This window comes from Wyeomyia smithii, chromosome 1 (genome assembly GCF_029784165.1).
Source record: "Wyeomyia smithii strain HCP4-BCI-WySm-NY-G18 chromosome 1, ASM2978416v1, whole genome shotgun sequence".
In the NCBI taxonomy this organism is placed as follows: domain Eukaryota; kingdom Metazoa; phylum Arthropoda; class Insecta; order Diptera; family Culicidae; genus Wyeomyia; species Wyeomyia smithii.
Window position 1 is genome coordinate 27397777 of NC_073694.1, and position 22078 is coordinate 27419854.

The 22078-nt window shown below is 39.3% G+C and overlaps 2 protein-coding genes across 2 annotated transcripts; both read left to right on the top strand.

Annotated features, from left to right (window-relative positions):
• The first annotated feature begins 43 nt into the window (after positions 1 to 43).
• On the top strand, positions 44 to 8635 carry LOC129716648 (zinc finger protein 665-like). The gene is made up of 7 exons (XM_055666484.1): positions 44 to 423; positions 651 to 1133; positions 1485 to 2000; positions 5863 to 5887; positions 6008 to 6264; positions 6717 to 7199; positions 7526 to 8635. The coding sequence occupies exons 1-7, from the start codon at positions 197 to 199 to the stop codon at positions 8439 to 8441; spliced, it is 2907 nt and encodes a 968-aa protein (XP_055522459.1). The 5' UTR covers positions 44 to 196; the 3' UTR covers positions 8442 to 8635.
• Positions 8636 to 13339: 4704 nt separating this feature from the next.
• On the top strand, positions 13340 to 16499 carry LOC129718747 (zinc finger protein 62 homolog). The gene is made up of 4 exons (XM_055669791.1): positions 13340 to 13393; positions 13498 to 13718; positions 14286 to 14768; positions 15043 to 16499. The coding sequence occupies exons 2-4, from the start codon at positions 13519 to 13521 to the stop codon at positions 15962 to 15964; spliced, it is 1605 nt and encodes a 534-aa protein (XP_055525766.1). The 5' UTR covers positions 13340 to 13393; positions 13498 to 13518; the 3' UTR covers positions 15965 to 16499.
• Positions 16500 to 22078: the final 5579 nt, after the last annotated feature.

The following is a 22078-nucleotide window of genomic DNA, read 5'->3' on the forward strand; positions in this document are numbered from 1 at the left end:
GATTTGATTTCATTCAGAGTAATTTTTGCATCAATGTAAACAGCACGCTTTCAGCGTGCATGCCATGACATGTTTTTATTTACCAGTGCGGGTCGGTGACAATAGTGTTGAATTCTTTGAACAATAATAATAACTTATACATTGTGAAGCTGAAACGACTTAAAAGATACTCTAAATCACGTAATAATCAATAGAAATGGAGGAATTCACACCAACAATAAAGGTAGAAGAGCTTATTATATCTGACGTGGCTACAGAGGCGGAAATTCCGCTTGCTAGCAGCGATTGGTGCTTTGATGAACTGACTGTAACAAACGCCCTAAGGAAAGGTTCAACTGATGTAAAACAAGAAGCTTTAACGGACATCACCGATGAAACTGAGACTAAGGCAGCTTGTAATGAAATTCCAGCTTCTAGCTCCAGGTAGTTTTTCCCTCGTTTTATATTTAAATCTGCGCGGATTAATTATTTCGTATACAAAACTTTCAGTCACAAAATTCAAATTATTGAGACTGGAGAGTTTGTGATTTTATTAGAAAAAAGGGGCACAAATAAGGAGCATCGTGTTAATTACAATTTATGTTTTCATCCTAAACTCTTCACAATAAGTACCTTGTCTTACAATTCATCAGATTTTCATTCTGTTGCAGCAACTCTGAAGGTTCGAAAATACGAAAAACAGGTGTTGGTGATCAACCCCCGAAAAAGTACATTTGTGAATACTGCAACAAAAACTTGAGCTCAACTAGTAACTTGAAGGATCATAGAAAAATTCACACCGGGGAACAGCCTTTTACTTGTGATATCTGTAGCAGAACGTTTCGCACAAGTGATATGTTGCGCTACCATAAAAAAGTTCACACGGGAGACCGAAATTTTGAGTGTGACATATGCAAGCGACGTTTTATCGTTAAGTCAAATTTATCGGCCCACATGCATATACACCGTACAGATTGCCTACATAAATGTCTGGTTTGCGAAAGAAGATGCGCAAGTAATGCCAGTCTTGTTGAGCATATGCGTACTCACAGCAATCAGCGACCTTTCAAATGTGCCCTCTGTGACGCATCTTACACGAGACGTAATATTCTAAACAATCATATGAAGATCCACAAGGTTGAGCCGTCTTTAGGGTAAGTATCTACTCTGCTTTCAAGTGTAAAATCAAAGATAAAAAATGAGTTTAGAAAGCATGTTCAAATTTTCATTTAAAAATTCCTAAGCTATTGAAGTTTTGCAATATGTATCCCAAATCAATTCGAGCATACTTCTCATGCATGCAAATGCACAACTTACACAGCTACAGAAAAAAAACATTGTTACTTAATACTAAATAACTTCGACGAATGCAGAAATGTTGGCTTCACGATTTTTCGTACTTTCAATTCATTGCCATTAAAGTAGATGAATCGAGTATAGTTTCTCAAGTAACTCAATTTATCGCACTGACTGTAAATCAATTCATTTTATTTTCTCTGTTGCAGCAACACAGAAGTTTTGGGGTCAAATCGAGCTGATGACAGCCGAAGTAATGAATCAGCGAAATACACCTGCGACATATGCGGCAAACAGTACAAACAAATGGGACTACTTAACTCACATCTAAAACTCCATCAAAGCACCATAAAGCTGCACGAGTGTGCTATTTGTGGATTAGGTCATCGGAATAAATCGACGCTTATAATGCACATGCTTTGTCATACTGAAGAACGGCCTTTTCAATGCGATATTTGCGGTGTATCGTATAAGACAGTTCATGATGCGAGAAAACATAGGAAAAGACACACTTCCGAGAGGCCATATGAATGCGAAATTTGCGGGAAAAGGTTTTTTACTTCTTCCGAGCTAAAGCGGCACTTGTTATGCCACACTAATGAACGGCCTTTCAAATGCAATGTCTGCGGTCTATCATTTAGGCATCAATATCATGTTAGAAATCATAAACTAAACCGTCATAAGTTGAAGCGTGAAAGCTTCACATCCGAGCAAAATTTTGAAACGAAAACATAAGGAACAGCACACCTCGGTGAGCCCGTTCAAATGCGTAATTTGCGAGAAAATTTTTACCATTTCCTCACGGACTAAAGCAACACATGGATTGCTTTGATGATAAATGAACCATTCATCATTAAAAACATTTCTTAAATTTCAATCTCACGAAAATATGCACTCGGAGGAACGACCTTTCTAAGACAAGTTTTGCGTGAAAGGAGCACAGGAAATCGTAATAGCACCTTAAGCGGATACAAATTAATCACAAATGAAAATTGATAAGCGATATTGGCGATATTACACAACGAACCGACCTGCGTTACTTGTAAATTATTGGGATGAAATTGTTGGCAATCAAGTAATTCACGATCCAGGAAAAGTGGTGGTCACGCATAGCAACCACTGTTTAATGTATTGTTTGATAAAATCAATAAAATATTCATTCCACTATGTATTGGCATTCAAACTAACAAGACGTACTTTGCAATGGGTTATTGCTACCACGGTAGCGTTCAAAAGATTAGAGTAGTAGACAATAATAGACGGTATTTCCATAAGTTCCTAACTTGTTCATTACGAATATAACATTTTTGGCGACAAGTTTCGATGTCCTGAAGATACAAGAAGAGAAAACCAATAAGCGTTAATAACGGAAATCTGAACAAAGAAGAAAATTTTGTTGGGGGAGAAGTTCCTGAAGCTTCGTTGCCGGAGGTCAGATGGCACTTTCGAATCAAGTCACCAGAGGGGTAAATCCAGCAGCATAGTGACGCTTACCGGAGCACATAATTGAATCTCTTTCCGTCGCAATTAAGGAGTTGCATTTCAAAGCAGAAAACGGGCTTCGAACGTAAGCTGGTTCTCCAAATACGAAGATCTCTTCAGGCAGAAACCTGGATGACCCGGCAAAAGTGCGGCTTATGTTGTGCAGTCTCAGTGTTCCAGTTCACAAGAAATTATTAAATTATTTTCTGCCTAACCACCCACGCGATTTCAACTTTGATCAAGTTGTGGACAAATTGAAGGCGATATTCGGACGACAAAAATCACTATGTAGCAGACGCTACGACGTAAGGTACGCTGTGGTTGTCAACCGGCAGTGCGAAGAACTTGATGAAGAACTCATCAAACCAGTTCAAGAGTCTGGTGTTCATTTGTGGTCTCAAGTCAACAAAGAACGCCGATATCTGGACACGACTCCTATCGAAGCTCGAGTCCGATTCTACCGATACAAACATTGAAGGTTTGGCGACCGAATGTCAGCACCTCTCAAACCTTAAGCATGATGTGACGTTAGTGAAGAAGAAGCATTCATCAGTTCGAAAGGCAATTATTAAACCAATCAAAATCGGCGACGGCCGACAGTTAAGTCCATCTCGCATAGTTACGTCACTACGGTTGACGATCTCAGTGTGGTTGGTCTGGACTGGATGGACGCATTCAACCTTTGGTCAAAGCCAATCCATTTCACACTACTCAAAAAGTTGAAGAGGAGTTGGAACGACTTCAACGTTTGGACATCATTGCATTCATCGACTTTTCTGGCAGGACAGCTCCGATCGTTGTTGTCAAGAAGCCAGGTGGCAAGGTGCGCATCTGCATCGATTACTTCACTGGACTTAACCACTACCCTCTTCCAACGCCTGACGACATTGTTACTAAACGTGTTTTAACGCGAGTATAAGTGGATGACGAATCAAAAAGTTCCTGACAATCAACACTCACCGGGGTCTATTTCGTTTCAACCGATTGGCACCTTGATTGAGTCGGAGCCTGGGGCATTCCAGTAACTAATGGCAAAAATGTTAGCAGGCCTGGAAGGAGTTAACGCATTCCTAGACGACATCATCTTTCACAGTGGAAACAGGGAAAAACATTACGCAGCTCATTACTCTTTTCAAACGTCTACGCAATTATGGTTCTCATTTACGTCTGGAAAAATGCCGGTTCAACTAAAAGGAAATCAAGTATTTCGGACACAATTGATGCAAACGGAATATGGCCTGATCCAGCGGAAATATCAGTGATCGCTCAGATGCCTGCTCCAACTGACGTTATTACCACATACATAAGATAAGTTATATATAGGCACTCTACCCAACACGTAAGTTGTATAATGTTTACATCATTTCAGGTAGTTTGTACCTACCGGTTGTGTAGATTTTGTTTTCCGTGTAGATGATGCTGATTCGGAATGAAACTTGACATGTCCGGAGTGATTCGCGTTTAGGGCGCAACTATCAAAATGTAAACAAATCGTTTTATTACACCATTGGTTTCGAAAAGACTCACACAATTCATGGCAAGAATCCTTTCTTTTGTATAAATCGATAAAATTATTTAAATCAAGTTTTTAGTAAAGGGCGATAAAACAGTTTACCCAAAACAAAAGATACTTTGGAACTAGGCCCTTTACATTGTTTTGAAGCAACGGGCTTATTTGCGAAATATTTCGTAAACAGGCGACAGTAAAGGGCGGATCAACTTTTGTTTTCAAAATAAAGGCGCATTTAAAGGGGCGCAACTGAAGAAAAAATAAAAACAAGGCGAAAGAAAGATGGGCGTATCTCGTTGTCAGAATGCTTTAAGGCGAAATAGAGGTGGGCGAAACTCGTTGTCAGAATGCTTTAAGGCTCATTAGGAAAAGGTTAGAATAAAAGCGCAGATTTAGCCATAAACGCACAAATTTAATGTAGTATTGTTAGTAAACTATAATCCAGGTTTATTTTACGTCGATTTTCACTTCCTTTGAAATTACGATTTGAAAATGTACTTGCAAATTTTCAAACTGATATTCCCCAATGTTTATCTTTTGCCAGTTTCGCCCTTATCGCAAATCACTCCGGATGTAATCTCAGAAGCGCACGCTCGTAAAAAATAACTCTAAAATGAGTAACATTTGACGCATTTTCGTAAAAAGTGGAACAACTCTTAAATTGAGTAACTCCACATACTTAGACATACGTAACACTGGCGATTTTTTTTTTGTACTCTTTGCCCCACATCACCCGGTACCAACACCAGTTTGAACTGCTCGACGAAAATGAACGGAATGAATTTTCTTCAACGCGGCTCTACTCGAGCCCATAACAAAATCCCTTAAGAAACTGTCAAAAAGTTGTTTACAAAATCAATGCTGCATTTTTCGAGTGGGAACGAGCGTTTTTTTCTGGTACACGTTGCCCCATAGTACTCCGTACCTCGCCCTGTCAAACTGCTCGATAAATAATGAACCAAATGAATTTTCTGTTTCTCGGCCTTATCGAGCCCCAAAGAAAATCCCATGAGGAACTGTCAAAAAGTTATTCACAAAATCAATGCAGCATTTTTCGAATAGGAACGAGACAAATGCAGGGCTGCGCAGGAACACTGCCTTCAAAAACAACTCAAACAGAGGTTTTTTTTACAGAGGTTGGTACTTTCGAGTAGTTCATTTTGTACCAACTTTTTTGGAAGATTTCTTCCTGAGTGTTATGTATGTCTTATGTATGTGGTTCAGTTTCATTACTGGCTAAAATCCGCCACGGCCAATAAACGACACCACATGTTTATCAATAATTACCTTGTAATAAAAGTAAACAGTTATAATGCCTTCTGAGGCGCACACAATTAAAAACATATGTCACAAACTGAAGCACATCGTTATCATCTTTCTAAATGGACGTCGTTATATTCGACGTTACTCAGAAAGAAGTTATATGAAGGGAACCCAAAAAGTGAGTCAAAGTTACTCAAAATCAAAAAGGACTTCTACTCGTTTTTTTTACGTCTACGAACATCGTTCTAAACTGAGTCAGAGTTGCTCAGTTCATGAGTTATTATTTACGAACGTGTATCTTTTTGAGTATTCCTTGTCACGTCCTGTTCTAGATGCGGAGTAATTCATTACCTCAAGGTAAACAGTATGCTTTTAGCGTGTAGTTTATGGCATGTTTTTGTTTACCTCGTCCAAGTCGGAAAAATATTGATGAGTTTTGTACTGTTTTTCACTGCTATTTTTGCGTTTCGTTCCTAGCACCTGAAGTGTGTAAGCAAGATGGAGCAATTTAGCTTAATAAAGGTAAAAGTATGCACTCCAACAATAAAACAAGAAGAATTTAAAATATCAGACGCTGTGGCTACGGAAGGGGAAAGTACGCTCGCTGGCAGCGATCGGTTTTCTGGTAAACCGATTGTAACGAACGCCCTGAAGAAAGGTTCAACTGATGTGAAACAAGAACCGGTGATGGACATTACTGATGAAGTTGAGGCTACAGCAGTTTCCAACTCCAGGTAACTTTGTGCTCGTTTTTCGGATTCAATCGGTATAATTTCATATACAAACTGTCTAATCGAAAAATTAAGATTTTTAAGTTCTACATCGATTTTAGTAAGTTTTGCTATGTTTATAACACCCAATATTGCAATTAGCATATTCTGATCTTGAATTACATATCAGCGTCTTCTCACGGTTTTTGTCAGGTTTTGGAGAATGTATTAAGTAACATACAAGGGGTCTCAGTGTTTCTGCTATTAATTCCAAGAACTTTTAAAAAAAAAAACCTTGAAACTGACAATCTATACCAACAGCCAGGAAAATACTATAAACATCGTAAGGGTATCTCAAATTAACTCCAGAGTACAAATGATAACCAACATAATTGGCTATGAATGGAATTGGAATTAAAACCACTGTTTATTCGAAATCAAAAATTAAAATTAATTAAAAATCTTTTTCTTTGCAGCAAATCTAACAATTTGGAAATACGCCATACCGACGTTGGTGATCCTTCGCACGAAAAGAACGCTTGTGAAATCTGCAATAAAATATTTAAAACAAAATACACCTTGAAAAATCATAGAAGAATTCACACCGGGGAACGACCTTTTGCGTGTGACATCTGCAGCAGAACATTCCTCACCGCTGAACGTTTGCGGCGCCATAAATATGCTCATACAGGAGACCGACCTTTTGAATGTGACATATGCAAGCGAAGGTTTCCCCATAAATCATTCTTAGCGTCCCACATGAATATTCACCGCCCTGATTGTCCTTACAAGTGTATGATTTGCGGTAAAACAAACGCAAGTAGTTGTCATCTCGAACAACATATGCGTACTCACAGCGATGCACGGCCCTTCAAATGCGACGTCTGTGATGCGTCATACAAGAGTCTAAGTGCTCTGCAAAATCACATGACGATCCACAAGGTCGATCCCTCCCCAGGGTAAGTATTGACATGCTTAATTTAGTTAGAAATGAACAAGTTTCATGAAAATATTTGACAAGGGTAGGTTAAGTCTAAGACATTTACAACTCAACCCTTGAAGGGGAAACAGTTACAATGTTGTGGGAACCATGATTTAATAGATAGAAGTATTTATTGCTGTTAAAAAGCATCACGTTGCTCGAAACATTTTCGTGTATTCAATTTGCTTATTTTCGATAGTCTATTTTCGTGCTTAATGGACGCTCGATTACGAAGTCTCGCGATAAAACTCAATTAATCACGCTAATTGTAAACCAATCTGTTTCTTTTTGTTTCTGTTCCAGCGACACAGGAGGTTCTGAACCAAATCGAAGTGATGGGTTACCCAAATACACCTGTGACATCTGCGGTAAACAATACAAAAATATAAGACCACTTCACTTGCATACGAAACTTCACCAGAGTACCACTGAAATGAAAACTCACAACGCAAAGCACGAGTGTACGATTTGTGGAAAAAGGAGGCCGAGTAGAGCATTGCTTATACGGCACATGGCTTCTCATACTAAAGAACGACCTTATAAATGCGATATTTGCGGTTCATCATTTAAGTCAGTTTATGATTTGGGATGTCACAAGAAAAGGCATAGTTCCGAGAGACCGTTTGAATGCGAAATTTGCGGAAAAAAGTTTCTACATCCAATCACGCTAAAGCGGCACATGATCTGTCATACTGACGAACGGCCATTTGAATGCAATATTTGCAACCGATCATTTAAGTCACAAACTAATCTAAGAAATCATAAACTAACACATAATTCAAAGCGTGAGAGCTTCACATTCGAGTCGAATCATGTGACTACTCACTCTGAAGAACAGCTTTTCAATTGCGATATTTGCGGTTCCTCGTATAAAAGAGCTATAAATTTGATAAAACATAAGGAAATACATTCCTCGGAGAACCCTTATCAATGCGAAATCTGCGAGAGACGATTTCGATTACCTTACAAACTAACGCGGCATATGCTTACCCATACTAATGAAAAGCCTTATGCGTGCAATATTTGCAGGTTATCATTCAAGACAATTTATTCTCTACGAATTCATGAAAAAGCGCACAATACAAAGCGCGGTATGCACTCGGAGGAACGACCGTACAAATGTGATATTTGCAATTATTCATTCAAGACAAGTGCTGCGTTAGGGGTGCACGAGAAAACGCAAAAGCACCTCGTTCGAACACAACTGAATCATACATGAAAATGATTATATTCTTGGTCGGTTTGTTACTTGTTTAAAAAATATTGGAAGGACATATTAACTAGTGCACTGTAACTAGTTTTTGTAAGCTACATAAATTACTAGAACAAAACTATAATGATTGCATGAACATGATTTAAAACTTATTATTGAATTTCCATGAATAAATTCCTTTTTGCTTTGAGCTGTGAGAATCAACACTGTTTCAAAAATTGGGGTTCGTTTCGAACGTTCTCAAAAATAAATAGGAATAGAAAACCAATGAGTAAATGGTCGGGTGTGACGGCTACGAATCTTGGTACTACAACCGCTGTGTGGGAATAATCGACGAGACTAAGTTGGACGAAAGGTTCAGCACTGCTGAGTCTTGCAAAGTACTTGCTCTTAGGGAGAATGTAGTCAAAAAGGTAAGGCGAAAACGGCTGGGCCAAGAAAAGGAAGCAAAGGCGATGCTAAAGGGAGGGACCAATAAAGCGTACTCTGTAACCGAAGCGGCTGCTACTTGAGAAGCAACTGCGTGAGGAAGAGGAATATGCTAGTCATGGAGGAGTTCTACTCGAGAAAAGGACTCAAGCTCAGCGAATGAGAAAACGCCAATCGGAGTTCCTGAGCGAGATGGCGTGCATAGACGAAGAGATGCAAAAGCTGGATGCGGCTCGGAAAAACATCGAACCGTTGTTTTCGGTCGACCCAACACCCAGCGGTTCCGGAAGTCCGGCGGAACACCGAAAGCTTCTGGAAAACAACAGTTCACCGAACAAACCGAAACGCGAACGAGGTCGACAAAAGTGGGGTGGCAAAGAAAATTTTCCCTTTCTCAGGAAAACCGGAGGAATGGCTACTGTTTCACAGTTTGTTCCTAGCCTCCAACGAAGCTTGCGGGCTCAGCTCAGCGACGTTGAAAATCTGGTTCGACTTCAAGACTGCTTGAAGGATCCAGCCTTGGATATGGTCCGTGGACAATTACCTCTCCCAAAAACTGTCGCTAAAGGAGTCGAGAAGTTGCGTATTTTGTACGATCGACCGGAACAACTTTTTCAATGCTATCTGGAAAAGGTTCGCGTACAATCAGTTGCGGAAGCTCGGTTAGGAAAAGGAAGTGCGAACACACCTAATATGCATTATGTTTTCTCGGTCAAGTCAAATACCGAACTACTTAAAAACATTTTAGTTTACCGTTGTTCGGTAAAAAAATTACTAAGAAATCGGAAACCAAATGTGTTTACCGGAATACCGTAAATTCATTTACCGAAAAAACCCGTAAAACCTAAAATTTCAGTAACAAGTTCAGTAAACTAAAATACCGAATCTCGGAACCTTTAACCGAGATTTCGTCGAACAAAAAAAATCTTGCCGAGATTCCGAAAAAACTAAACTGTCAAAATAACGAGTGCTTCACTAAAAGTTTTTTTTTTGTGTTTCGGTGTGAAAAAAACAAGAGCAGGTTATACGGCTGATAATTATTATGGAGAAATCTGCAATGTTCAGATAACTAAAATATTGAGTGAGTAGGGGAACGAGGGGCAAGATGGCCATACGGGGCAGAATGGGTATATGTTGTTTCTAGGTTTCTGGCAGTAATTTTGGAACTGTTATAAATTTGAATCATTAACATGAATCTGAAGATGTAATTTTATTCAAAATAACTGGAAAAAACAAATTCGTTTTTACACAATAAACAATTGTATCATTCATGCACGTCTTGCGTATAATATTATAGCTCACAAGCGCGAAAAATAAGGGTTTTTGCATGCGAATATGTCGTTTTGGGCTCGAAAGTTTATTTTCGATAATCGTTATTGATATTCAAACAGTTTCAATAAATAATGCAGTGTTTTCAAATGAAACATCATCTGAAAACAGCTCTTTTTCATAAGTGTTTCTCATGGGGTAGGCAGTGCTGGTAGGGGCAAAATTGCCATACCTATGCACGAAAACATAACCTACAAACCAGAAAGTGCTGTCAAAAAAGTAAACATCGTGCTAGCAGCAGTTAATAGTAAAATGGTTCGGAATTACAAATGGTTGTCGGGGCGCAAAAAATGGTCACAGTCATCATTGGCCACTGCTATAGACGCGGTTATTTCTCATCGAATGTCAGTGAACCGAGCGGCTATTGCACACGGCATTCCACGGCAAACGTTAAGGTGAATCGGGATTGTGGCCTTTTCCTATACAATTTTCAGGTTAGAGTTCTTTTTACTTCTGTATTTTGATCGTAAAAAATTCGGCTTCCACTAAATAAACAGCACTCAAATTGCTACTTCAGGCATGCAACAGTTGTGAAAACAATTGATCACAGTTTCATGTACGTAGTCTTCATAAATCAAGAAAAAATTAGATTGCAAAATTCGAGTTGATCGCGACCACGTCCCGATTCACCTTAAGCCGACATTTAGGGCTGAACAGATTCGTTTGTTGACAATCATTAAAATAAAGTTACCTAAATTTAAATTTTGTCATGTTTTATTATTCCTTCATCCGCACAGTAGTGTTTTATGGACCAAAACCTTATTTTTATATGCGGGCAAATTCATAGATAATTTTCAAATTGAAAAAGGCTAAAAAATTATGCTGTTTTGGAGTATAAATAGTGAAACAGGAAAGGAAAATTTTGTTTCGGTACCTACGATTGTACGTTACATTGATACATTGTTTAATGTTTGCTTGAAATCGAAACATATTAACATGCCCATTATGCCCCATAGGTATGCTTAGCTTAGGAAATTATTTATAAATATTTAAATAACCTTTTTCTTTAGTTTCCAATGTAGCAACTCTTGAGTATTATTCTTACTCTATGTAGTAAAAATGTATTCAGTAGCTTTTTGCTCACTTTGCCCTAACAATTTGATAAGAAGCTTAAGGTGCTCATCTTGCCCCTTGTCCCCTTATACAGACTTTTTTTTCCTGTATGCAATACAATTCTTCAGTTTGTACTAATGCTGTGTTTAATTGAATCAGTTAACTTAGTAATTAATAAATTAATTTGTATATTTAATCGTTTTGATCATATTCTGGGTTATCTGGAAAACAAATCGCAAAACACGTACCTCAGTAAATTTTACCGAAGTTCTCGCAATAAGTTGACAATTAAAATTTGTGAGTATCTCGGCCAAACTTTACCGAGAACCTCGTTGAAGTTTGACAGGTTTTTGATTTTTTTTTTGCTTTTACAGAATTTTGGTGTTTTGATGTATTACCGAGATCTCAGCTGTTGAAATCTCGGTAATTTTTTTACCGTGCTCGGTGATAATATCTAATAGCGAATTTCTTTATCTCACCATTTCACCTCGTTTTGACCTGGAAGCGCACTAACTATTGCCAAAACCCTTCTTTATTCGTTCGATTTTGACCCTGTTTGGACCTGCCGTGCTGCCTGAAGCGCACTGTAAAATTTGTCAGCTTCAACCCTCCACCGCACGTGCTAAATTCGTAAACAATTCAATCTGACATCTCTTTCTTACTTGCGTCTTAAATGGCGATGACATTTCATTATTCCTCGGCAGTTTTGCCCGCACACAGTGGAATAAAGAAATTCGCTATAAGTGTGTAGGACTACGTCAAAAGGCTGTCAGTGCTTGTGAATTAGCCGATTAAGCACCGTCCATGCGAGATCAACTGTTGCTGCAAGTGATGTGAAAAAATGCAGAAAGCAAAAAACGATTGTTTTGTTTTGAACGTTTTATGGATTTTGTGCAGAATACAAATGATCACGTTCAATCATGTTTCAACACGTTTCGGATAGCCCTACATTCAATATAGTTAGAAGCACGCAAAAAAATCCGTACAGTAACACATGCGGCACAATGAACGGCGCTTATGACCATATTTCCAACAGTAGCACCACATACATAAGACATACGTAATAGAGATGGTCGGGTTTGATGTTTTTCAAACCCATACCCGACCAGAACCCGAATTTTTTTTTCGGTCAAAACCCGAACCCGACCAGAACCCGAAACTTTTTTACTCGTTCAAACCCGAACCCGACCCGAACCCGAAAATATTATTTCATTGAAACTCGAACCCGAAATTGTGAAACCCGAACCCAATATTTCATAGATTTTTTAATCGGGTTTCGGGTTTCAAACCCAAACCCGACCTGAACCCGACATTTTCAAACCCGAACCCGACCCGAACCCGAAAATATTTTTTTCACAAAACCCGAACCCGACCCGTACCCGACACTTTCAAAAATTTTCAAACCCGAACCCGTCGGGTTCGGGTTTGAAAACCCGAAACCCGACCATCTCTAATACGTAACACTCAGGAAGAAATCTTTCAAAAAAGTTGGTACAAAATGAACTACTCGAAAGTACCAACCTCTGTAAAAAAAACCTCTGTTTGAGTTGTTTTTGAAGGCAGTGTACCTGCGCAGCCCTGCATTTGTCTCGTTCCTACTCGAAAAATGCTGCATTGATTTTGTAAATAACTTTTTGACAGTTCCTTATGGGATTTTCTTTGGGGCTCGATTAGGCCGAGAAAAAGAAAATTCATTTTGTTCATTATTTATCGAGCAGTTTGACAGGGCGAGGTACAGAGTACTATGGGGCAACGTGTACCAGAAAAAAACGCCAGTGTTACGTATGTCTTATGTATGTGGTAGCACCATCATCATCGATGGCGGCTTCAGGAAACTGTTGCCATGACATCGCCCGCATAATCAATAACCATAAAATGTGCCTAACAACTAGTTCGGGATACAGTCACGACTGTAAGGGGTCTTGTTGAACCATATGGATTATCATCCGTTATGTTGATTATGTGGGCGGTCTGTACCCAACACGTAAGTTGTGTAAGGTTTACATCATTTCAGGTAGTTTGTACCCTCCGGTTGGGTAGATCTTGTTTTCCGTGTGGATGTGGAGTAATTTACTACATCAAAGTAAACAAGATGCTTTCGCGTGGAGCGGGCAGTCTATGGCGCATGTTTTTGTTTACTAGTTCGGGTCGGTAGAATTAGAATATTGATGAGTTTTATACTGCTACATTTTAAAGCTAAATCGAGTGAAAATTTAGGCATTATCACATCTAAGCGATATTTCGATTTCAGCGCGGGAACTGTTTGAGCGAAATGGAGGAATTCAGCCTAATAAAGTTGGAAGTATCTACTCCAACAATCAAGCAAGAAGAGCTAATAATATCCGACCCTGTAGCTACGGAAGAGGAACCGACTGTAACAAACGCCCTGAGGAAAGGTTCTACTGATGTGAAACAAGAATCGGTTATGGACATTACCGATAAAGTTGAGACTAGAGAAACTTCCAGCTTCAGGTAACTATGTGCTGGTTTTTCGGATCCAATCGCTATAATTTTATATACAAATTACTCAATCTAAACATTAAAATTTTTCAAGTTCGTTCGAAAACGCAAATGTATAATTCAGCTGTTTTCTTGGTTTTCTTATGTTTAAAAGACTCAATATTGCAGTTAGCATTTTCAGATCTTGAATTACCAGCGTCTTCTAGGGTGATAAATAAAATAAACTTACTCATATTCAAGAGATATTTGAGATTATCAGTTTAGTTTGATTTAATATGTAGTTTTGCTTCAAGATTTTAAGAAAATATGTTTTAGCAACGTACAAGCATTTCGCTTCTAATTTTAAGAACTTAAACTACTCAGCATTGCTGACAGTCCAAACCAAAAGCCAGGTAAAAAACTAAAAACACTGTAAGGGTTCCCTAAATTAGTGCTACAATACAAACGATAACCAACATAATTTGCTACGAATGCACATTCAAGCTCAATTCTCAATTGAAACCCTTGCCTTATTCCAAATTTTATTTAAACTGAAAAAATCAAAGCTTGAAATTGAATGGAAACCTTTTTTCTTTGCAGCAACTCTAACGATTCGGAAATGCGCAATACCGTTGTTGGTGGTCATTCACACAAAAAGAACGCTTGTGAATTCTGCAATAAAAAATACAGCTCAAAACTCAACTTGGAGAATCATAGAAGAATCCACACCGGTGAACGACCTTTTGCGTGTGATATCTGCAGCAGAACATTCCCCACTGCTGAACGTTTGCGGCGCCATAAATATGCTCATACAGGAGACCGACCTTTTGAATGTGACATATGCAAGCGAAGGTTTCCCCATAAATCAACCGTGGTGTCCCACATGAATTTTCACCGCACAGATTGCCCTTATAAGTGTCTGATTTGCGATAAAATATGTGGAACTAGATATCACCTCCAGCAACATATGCGTAGTCACAGCGATGCAAGGCCCTTCAAATGCGACATCTGTGATGCGTCATACAAGAGTCATAGTGCTCTGGAAAATCATATGAAGATCCACAAGGTCGATCCCTCGCCAGGGTAAGTATTGACATGTTTAAATTTGAAACTCAGCTCTGAAAAGCAAACAGATACAAAGCTGTGGGAATGTGAACAACATCGATTCAACTAAGGGACGAATGGAGCAGGATTCAGTACATAGAAGTATTATTGCTGTTAAAAAGAATCACGTTGCTTGAAATATTTCTGTGTATTCATTGTGCTTTTTCTGATATTCAAATATATTTTCATTTTGTCTCGCAGCGGAACTCAATTTATCACGCTGATCGTAAACCAATTTTTTTTTCTACTGCAGTGACGCTGAAGGTTCTGAACCAAATCGAAGTGATGGGCTCCCCAAGTACACCTGCGACATATGCGGTAAACAGTACAAAAATATGAGACCACTTCACTCACATACGAAGCTTCATCAGAGTACCACCGACATCGAGATGAAAACCTACAACTTAAAGCTGCACGAGTGTACGATTTGTGGAAAAGGAAGACCGAGTAGAGCATCGCTCATAAGGCACATGGCTTCTCATACTGAAGAACGACCTTTTAATTGCGATATTTGTGGTTCATCATATAAGACAGCTTACGATGTGGAAGTTCACAGGAAAACGCACACGCAGGGACGGTATGAATGCGAAATCTGCGGAAAAAACTTTCCATATTCGATTACGCTGAAGCGGCACATGATTTGTCATACTGACGGACGGCCATTTAAATGCAATATTTGCAATCGATCATTAAGGTCAGAATCTACTTTAAGAGTTCATAAACTAACACATAGTTCAAAGGGTGAGAGCTTCACATTCGAACAAAATCTTGTCGCTGCTCACTCTGAAGAACAACTTCTCATTTGTGATATTTGCGGTTTATCGTTTAAAACAGCTATAAATTTGAGAAAACATAAGGAAAGGCATTCCTCGGAAATCCCCATTCAATGCGAAATCTGCGAGAGACAATTTCGAATGCCTTACAAACTAAGGCAGCATATGCTAACCCATACTAATGAAAGGCCTTATGCGTGCAACATTTGCAGATTATCATTCAAAACAAAATATTATCTGCAAGTTCATGAAAAATTGCACAATAAAAAGCGCGGTATGCACTCGGAGGAACGACCTTACAAATGTGATATTTGCAATGTTTCATTCAATACAAGTACTTCGTTAAGGTTGCACGGGAAAACGAAAAAGCACCTCATTCGAGTACAACTGATTCACACATGAAAATGATGGTATTTCTGGTCGGTTTGTTACTCACAAATTCATTCTTAGGATTGTTTTAAAAATATATTGGAAGATCTTTATGACCACAGGTAAAAGTAATATGTTGCGCAAACATTGCAGCCCAACGGCGTAGGCGCCGATAGCAAGACGAAATGAACCTGACAGCAAAATAGAAACAATAGGAACGAGAGCAAAAACAATTTGTTTGTGGATTTTTAAGATGATTTCTATAAAATTATTAATGCAGATTAAAGTTAAAATAGTTTATTTGCAAATCAGAGGTATATTGAGAGGAATTTGGTAATAGTCGAAGATTAATTCGACAGCGGCACTTGTTGTATGTAACCTAAAAGGAAGAGATTGGGAAATAAAAATACAAACGAACGATTCAGATAACAGGTGAAAACAGTTCGCGGAAATAGACCATTTCGGATGATCGAAGATTGGTAGAGAAACTCGTGGAGCGCACGGAGGGAAAACATAGACGAAAACATTTTATTGTAAGCTACAAAAAATCACTGAAACGAAACTAAAATGTTTGCATGAATCGGTTCTAAAATTGATTGTTAAATCTCCATGAATAAATTCCTCTGGTTTGAGCTGTGGAAATCAACAATGTTGCAAAAATTGGGGTTCGTTTTTATTTGAACATTCTCAAAAATAAATAGAAATAGACCACCAATGAGAAAATGGTCGGGTGCGACGGCTGCGAATTTTGGTACCACAACCGCTGTGTGGGAATAATCGACGCGACTAAGTTGGACAAAAGGTGGTTCTGCACTGCCGAGTCTCGCAAAGCAATTGCTCTAAAATACAGGAAGGAGAGGGCAGTTTAAAAAGGGCAAGGGTGACGGCAAGAAAAAACCCGAAGAGACCAGCGTCAGAGAGGTGAACGAAGATGCCTAGCTTAGACGAAGAGATCCTGAACGAGATGGCTAGCTGGGACGAAGAGATTCAAAAGCTGAAAGCGACTCGTGGTTCCGCAACGCAGAACGCGCCAGTATGTAAACGGCCGGAGACACTGAAAGCTTCTGGAAAAGAACAGATCACCGAGCAAAACAAAAACGAAGAAGAAGATGCCTCCAGTGACCAAGCCGAAGGACCAAACGAACCAAAATGGGCAGGGGCAGCAGCGATCGTGGCCGACGAAAGCTCAACTAGCGGCGAGAAGTGGGGTGACAAAGAAACTTCCAGCTGGTGCAGTCTACAACTACGGCGACTACACGGGTGGGGTCGGCAACGTAGAGCGGAAAAGGCAAAAGCCGTGCAGGGTGTGTGAGCGCACAGATCATCGACTACGATACTTTGAAGACTTCAAGAAGCTGCCGTATGTTGACCGGAGGAGGAAAGTCGATCGTTTCTAGCTGTGCCAAGAGTGCCCTATATAACGATCACGAAACTACTCAGTGCAAGTTCAAATTGTGATTCAACGTCAGTGAGTGCAGAGAAGCTTGAAATTATCTCCATCCGGTGCAAGGCGCAATCCGCGAGATTGCAATTAAGCTAATCTTGTACAGTTAAAGCCGAGTGTGTAAATATATATTGCATTATCAGTTGCATGTTGCAGTTTTTATTTTGATCAGTTTTGGACAAGCAACATACTCACCACTGTATGTTTGTTTAAATAACTTTTAATATGTAGTTCTCTCGTTAGATTTTATTTGAAAATTTATGTTAGGTGTGTTAGAAGATTGTTTGGTCGGTGAAAATTGTATCGCGTGTGTAATAGGATTAGGTCCCGTTTTTCTTACCACAACAAAAAAGGCGAGAGCATTAACGGCGCAGTTACGACAGCTGACGGTTTTTTTTTTTTGGACGTGATTGCTGCAAACCGTCAAGTGGTGGTTTTTGTGCTACGGTGAAGAGTGGGATATCGTCGCAAACCGCCGAAAAAAAGTCGCGCTTTGACCGCCGAAAAATATTTAGTTGCTACTGAAGCTTTCAAGTGCCGTTTCCAGTACACACGCACGAGTCGAAAGATTTGAAGAGCTTCCAGCGCCGTCGTTTGCTGCGCGCATTAACAGGTAAAACTGAACCGCTTCACCGGGAGTGAAACTGCGCTGAAAAAAAAACCAAACCGGACGGGATCCCCAATTGAAGGCAGAACCCAGTGCATCCCCCGGGCCCGGCTCACCGCAAAGGATCCTCTTTACGCTCGCCATTGCTCAAAGAATCAGCGAAGAAAGCGGGCGGTTAGTTTTACTGTTTTATTGAGGTATTTATTGTATTAACTGTCATTTTTATTTCGTCTATTCTAATTAAATACCATCCAATCTAACCTTTTTTAAAGAAGTACCCCTGTGCTACTCCGCCCACCGGGTGAATCGACCCAGTAAAAGTAGGGGTGTGTGCGATAACTTACAGTATCGCGGAGAAGCTCACGATTAAAAAGACTGCCGATATCGCACGAGTGGAGAAGAAGTCCCGGCGGTTGAACAACAAAAACTGGACGTTGAAGAACTGTCGGACAACGGACGGCCTGAAATACTTATCGGGTTGAACAATATCCACACGTTCGCCTTGATTAAGCGAAGATCGGCTCAGTAGCGGATCCGATTGTACTGCGGTGTAAACTCGCCTGGACAGTTTACGGTCCGAAGCTATCAAATACTGGTGAAGCGAATAGAGCTTATTCAGGTGTGCATCACGACGTCACCAACGAAAACCTGTATGACCTCCGTAAATGCCACTACACGTTGGAGAAATCAGTGGTGAGAGTGCCGGGAGAATTTGCTGAGGACGACAGAGCCTGGGAGACATTGGAGCTCTAAACCAAACGAATTAGTGATCGAGACTGGATTTTTTTTTTGGAACACAGATGATTCGCAGATTCCCGACAGTTATCCGAAGGCCTTGAAAAGGATGAAGCAGCTGGAAGGAGGTTGGATAAAGACTCGAAGCTACGCCAAAACGTCCTCTGGCAAATCAAAGAGTAGCTGGAGAAGGGCTACGGTGGAGGAACTCGCCAAAACGGAAATCGGTAAAGCGTGGTATCTTTCCCTAAGTTCCTCGGTATCCGGAAGCAGCGGCGACAATAATACATCGCCATTACGACGACGATTACTTCGACAGCGTCGACACTGTTGAAGAGGCCATAGATCGACCGAAGCAGGTACACTTACCAACAAGGTGGCTTCGAGATTCGGAATTGGGTGTTCTCCCGAAGTGGTACGGAGTCTGGATGCAGCTCGGATCAGCACAAATTTAAACAATTTGTTGCATTCACGGTCGGAAATATTTTGGAGCTGACACGGGCACTAGATTGGGGGTGGATCTCAACAAAACTCAACATAGCCGATGTTCAAACCAAATTGGGGTCGGAACTCGATTCTGTAGAGCGACTGTGTGCGCTCCTGTTCCTGTACCAGTCCAGTCCAAAAAGATCAATGGCCGATTTTCAACACACAGATTGATGATACTATCGAGGAAGCAAGAGGGTTGGTTAAATCCGTCTAGTCAGTTCCCTTAACGTGGTATGCCTTCAAAACGTCTCAAGTTGCTTCATTGTAGCCCAATTTCGCAACGAGCCGGTTCGATCGTCTTCAATACACAGCCCGATTGTCGTTTGAATTTTAAAATCCGTCGTTATCTGTGCTCCTATCACTGAGTTCGCTCCCGCTTCTGAGATTCATGTCCAGTTTCATTCCGAATAGGCATCCATTTTAATTTTTTTAATGGAAGGGTTTGTTAGTAGCTTAAGTATTTATGATAAATATAAGTAAATAATGGGTTTATATGGCCAATCACAAATGATGACTACTCAACACTGTTAGAAATTTAAATTTTAATTATTAGGATTTGTTTGCTCCCGCAATTAGGACTTATCATTCGTAGGGATTAAAACACTTGTTAAAAAAGGGAAATAAACTTACAACTAACTTAATTCCTAACTTATTAACTATAAAGAGAGCTTATCGTACCAATTGAAGATTGCAACGATTTTTGTAGAAAATTGGTAATAAATTCTAATGTTTCAACACCAATAAGTCTATGTAATTCGAGTGTACCAAACCAAGGAGGACGTTTCAAAATCATTTTCAGAATTTTATTCTGAATCTTTTGAAGCCTTTTTTTCCTTGTTAAACAACAACTTGACCAAATCGGTACAGTATAAAGCATTGCTGGTCTAAAAATTTGTTTATGAACCAGAAGTTTAAATTTTAAACAAAGTTTAGAATTCCTGTTAATGAGTGGATATAAACATCTCGTATATTTGATGCACTTTGCTTGTATACTCTCAATGTGCTCTTCGAAAATAAGTTTTTTATCGTAAATTAGTCCCAAGTACTTAACCTGGTCAGACCAACTTAAAATAACCCCATTCATCTTGATAACATGATTATTGTTTGGCTTGAGGAAGCAGCACTAGTTTAATGAGGAAAAACTATCAATTGAGTTTTAGAAACATTTGGAGAGATTTTCAACTTTTGCAAGTAGGAAGAAAAAATATCTAAACTTTCCTGCATATGACACGAAGACTTTTTCCGTCTACGGAAATGCTTGTGTCATCGCAGAACAATGACTTTGTGCATCCTGGAGGAAGCAAAATCAGGTAGATCTGAAGTGAATATGTTGTACAGGACTGGAGCCAAGACTGAACCTTGAGGCACACCTCAGATTTTGAATTCGATCAGTTACACACTTAAAATTTAATGCCGGGTCTCGGTAATTTATTGCCGAGAACGGCACCACTGAGTGCTAAAGGCCTAGAGTTAAAGTTTGGCCGACTGAATTTCCGTCGATCTGGCAGCCATTCTGGATTTTCAAAGAACTAGCAAAATTGCAAAAAGTAAAAGTCGTTTCATGATTACTCATATTTTCAGTTTCATAGTTTTTTGTATCAATTTGTTTTGCTATACATAGTAATGAAAAAATAAAGTGCTGTTTTCTATTTTGATCAAATCGAACATCAGGAAATTTTAAAAACAAGCTTTTTTTCGGTTCTCCACCAATAAAAATCATCGCCGAAAATGGCTTGAATTTTGTGAATTATAAGAGGATTTTTTAATAACAGAAACGACACATTTGTAGCCTAAGTTTGGCGTTTTGAAAATATCAATCCGAATAAAAAACAAAGTTTTTCGGTTCCATTTTGATCACGATGATTTATATTTCACGTCGGAGAATTGAAAAGCACTAAAAGTTACCGGGACCTGTGTATAAGCTTGTGGCTCAAGTGGCAAGTGAGACACCGTATAATATGTCGATTGATTACGGTCACTCCGAACAAGCTACCCAATGTCCGTGCGAAATTTCATGTGTCACCAACAGCCGTAGTAACTCAGAACCTCATCTAGTTGTCAACAGTAAAGAAAAACAAAATTTAAAATTCATCAGAAGCAGAAGACCAGAGACAATAGAAAGGAGATCTATGGCGTTATGATTTGTACCCATTTGAAAAGTAAAATATCGTAAAGATTTTTGGAATTTATTGTTTTTTTTACAATCGAGTTCCATCTCTATAGTTGTCGCATTTTGTCATTGCTAAATCACAATATTTCCCATCTACTAAGACAAACTTTACATGTCAAACATTTTTATGTTCGATTGGAACAAGTTTTGACATTTCGATTGGAACTTTTCAGTGGCAGTCGTCCAAACTTTAACTATAGGGCTTTACTGAGTGCTCGGTTTAGAAAAATATGACAGCTGTGTTTTTTCGTAAATCTCGTTTCACCAAACTGAAATTTCGGCACCAAATATTCTGAATCCGAGTATTCAGTTAGATTGTTGTTAGATTGTTAGATTTACGAAAAAATGTGTCAGCTGTCATTTTTTTCTTAACCGAGCACTCAGTGGTGCCGTTCTCGGCGATGGATTACCGAGACCCGGCAAAAAAAATTTAAGTGTGTAGATATTTTTTTAACATTTTGATTAGAAAACTCGGAAAATTAACAGTTAGCAATTTCGCAATCAAACCTTCATGCCAAACACTGTCGAATGCCTTTTCTATGTCTAAAAGAGCAGCTCCAGTGGAATAATCTTCAGATTTGTCAGCTCGTATCATATCAGTAGTTCTATTCGTTTATGTGTGACATCATTCTGTTAAGAATAATTCTCTCAAACAGTTTACTTACTGAAGAAAGCAAACCGATTGGCCGATAACTTGAAACC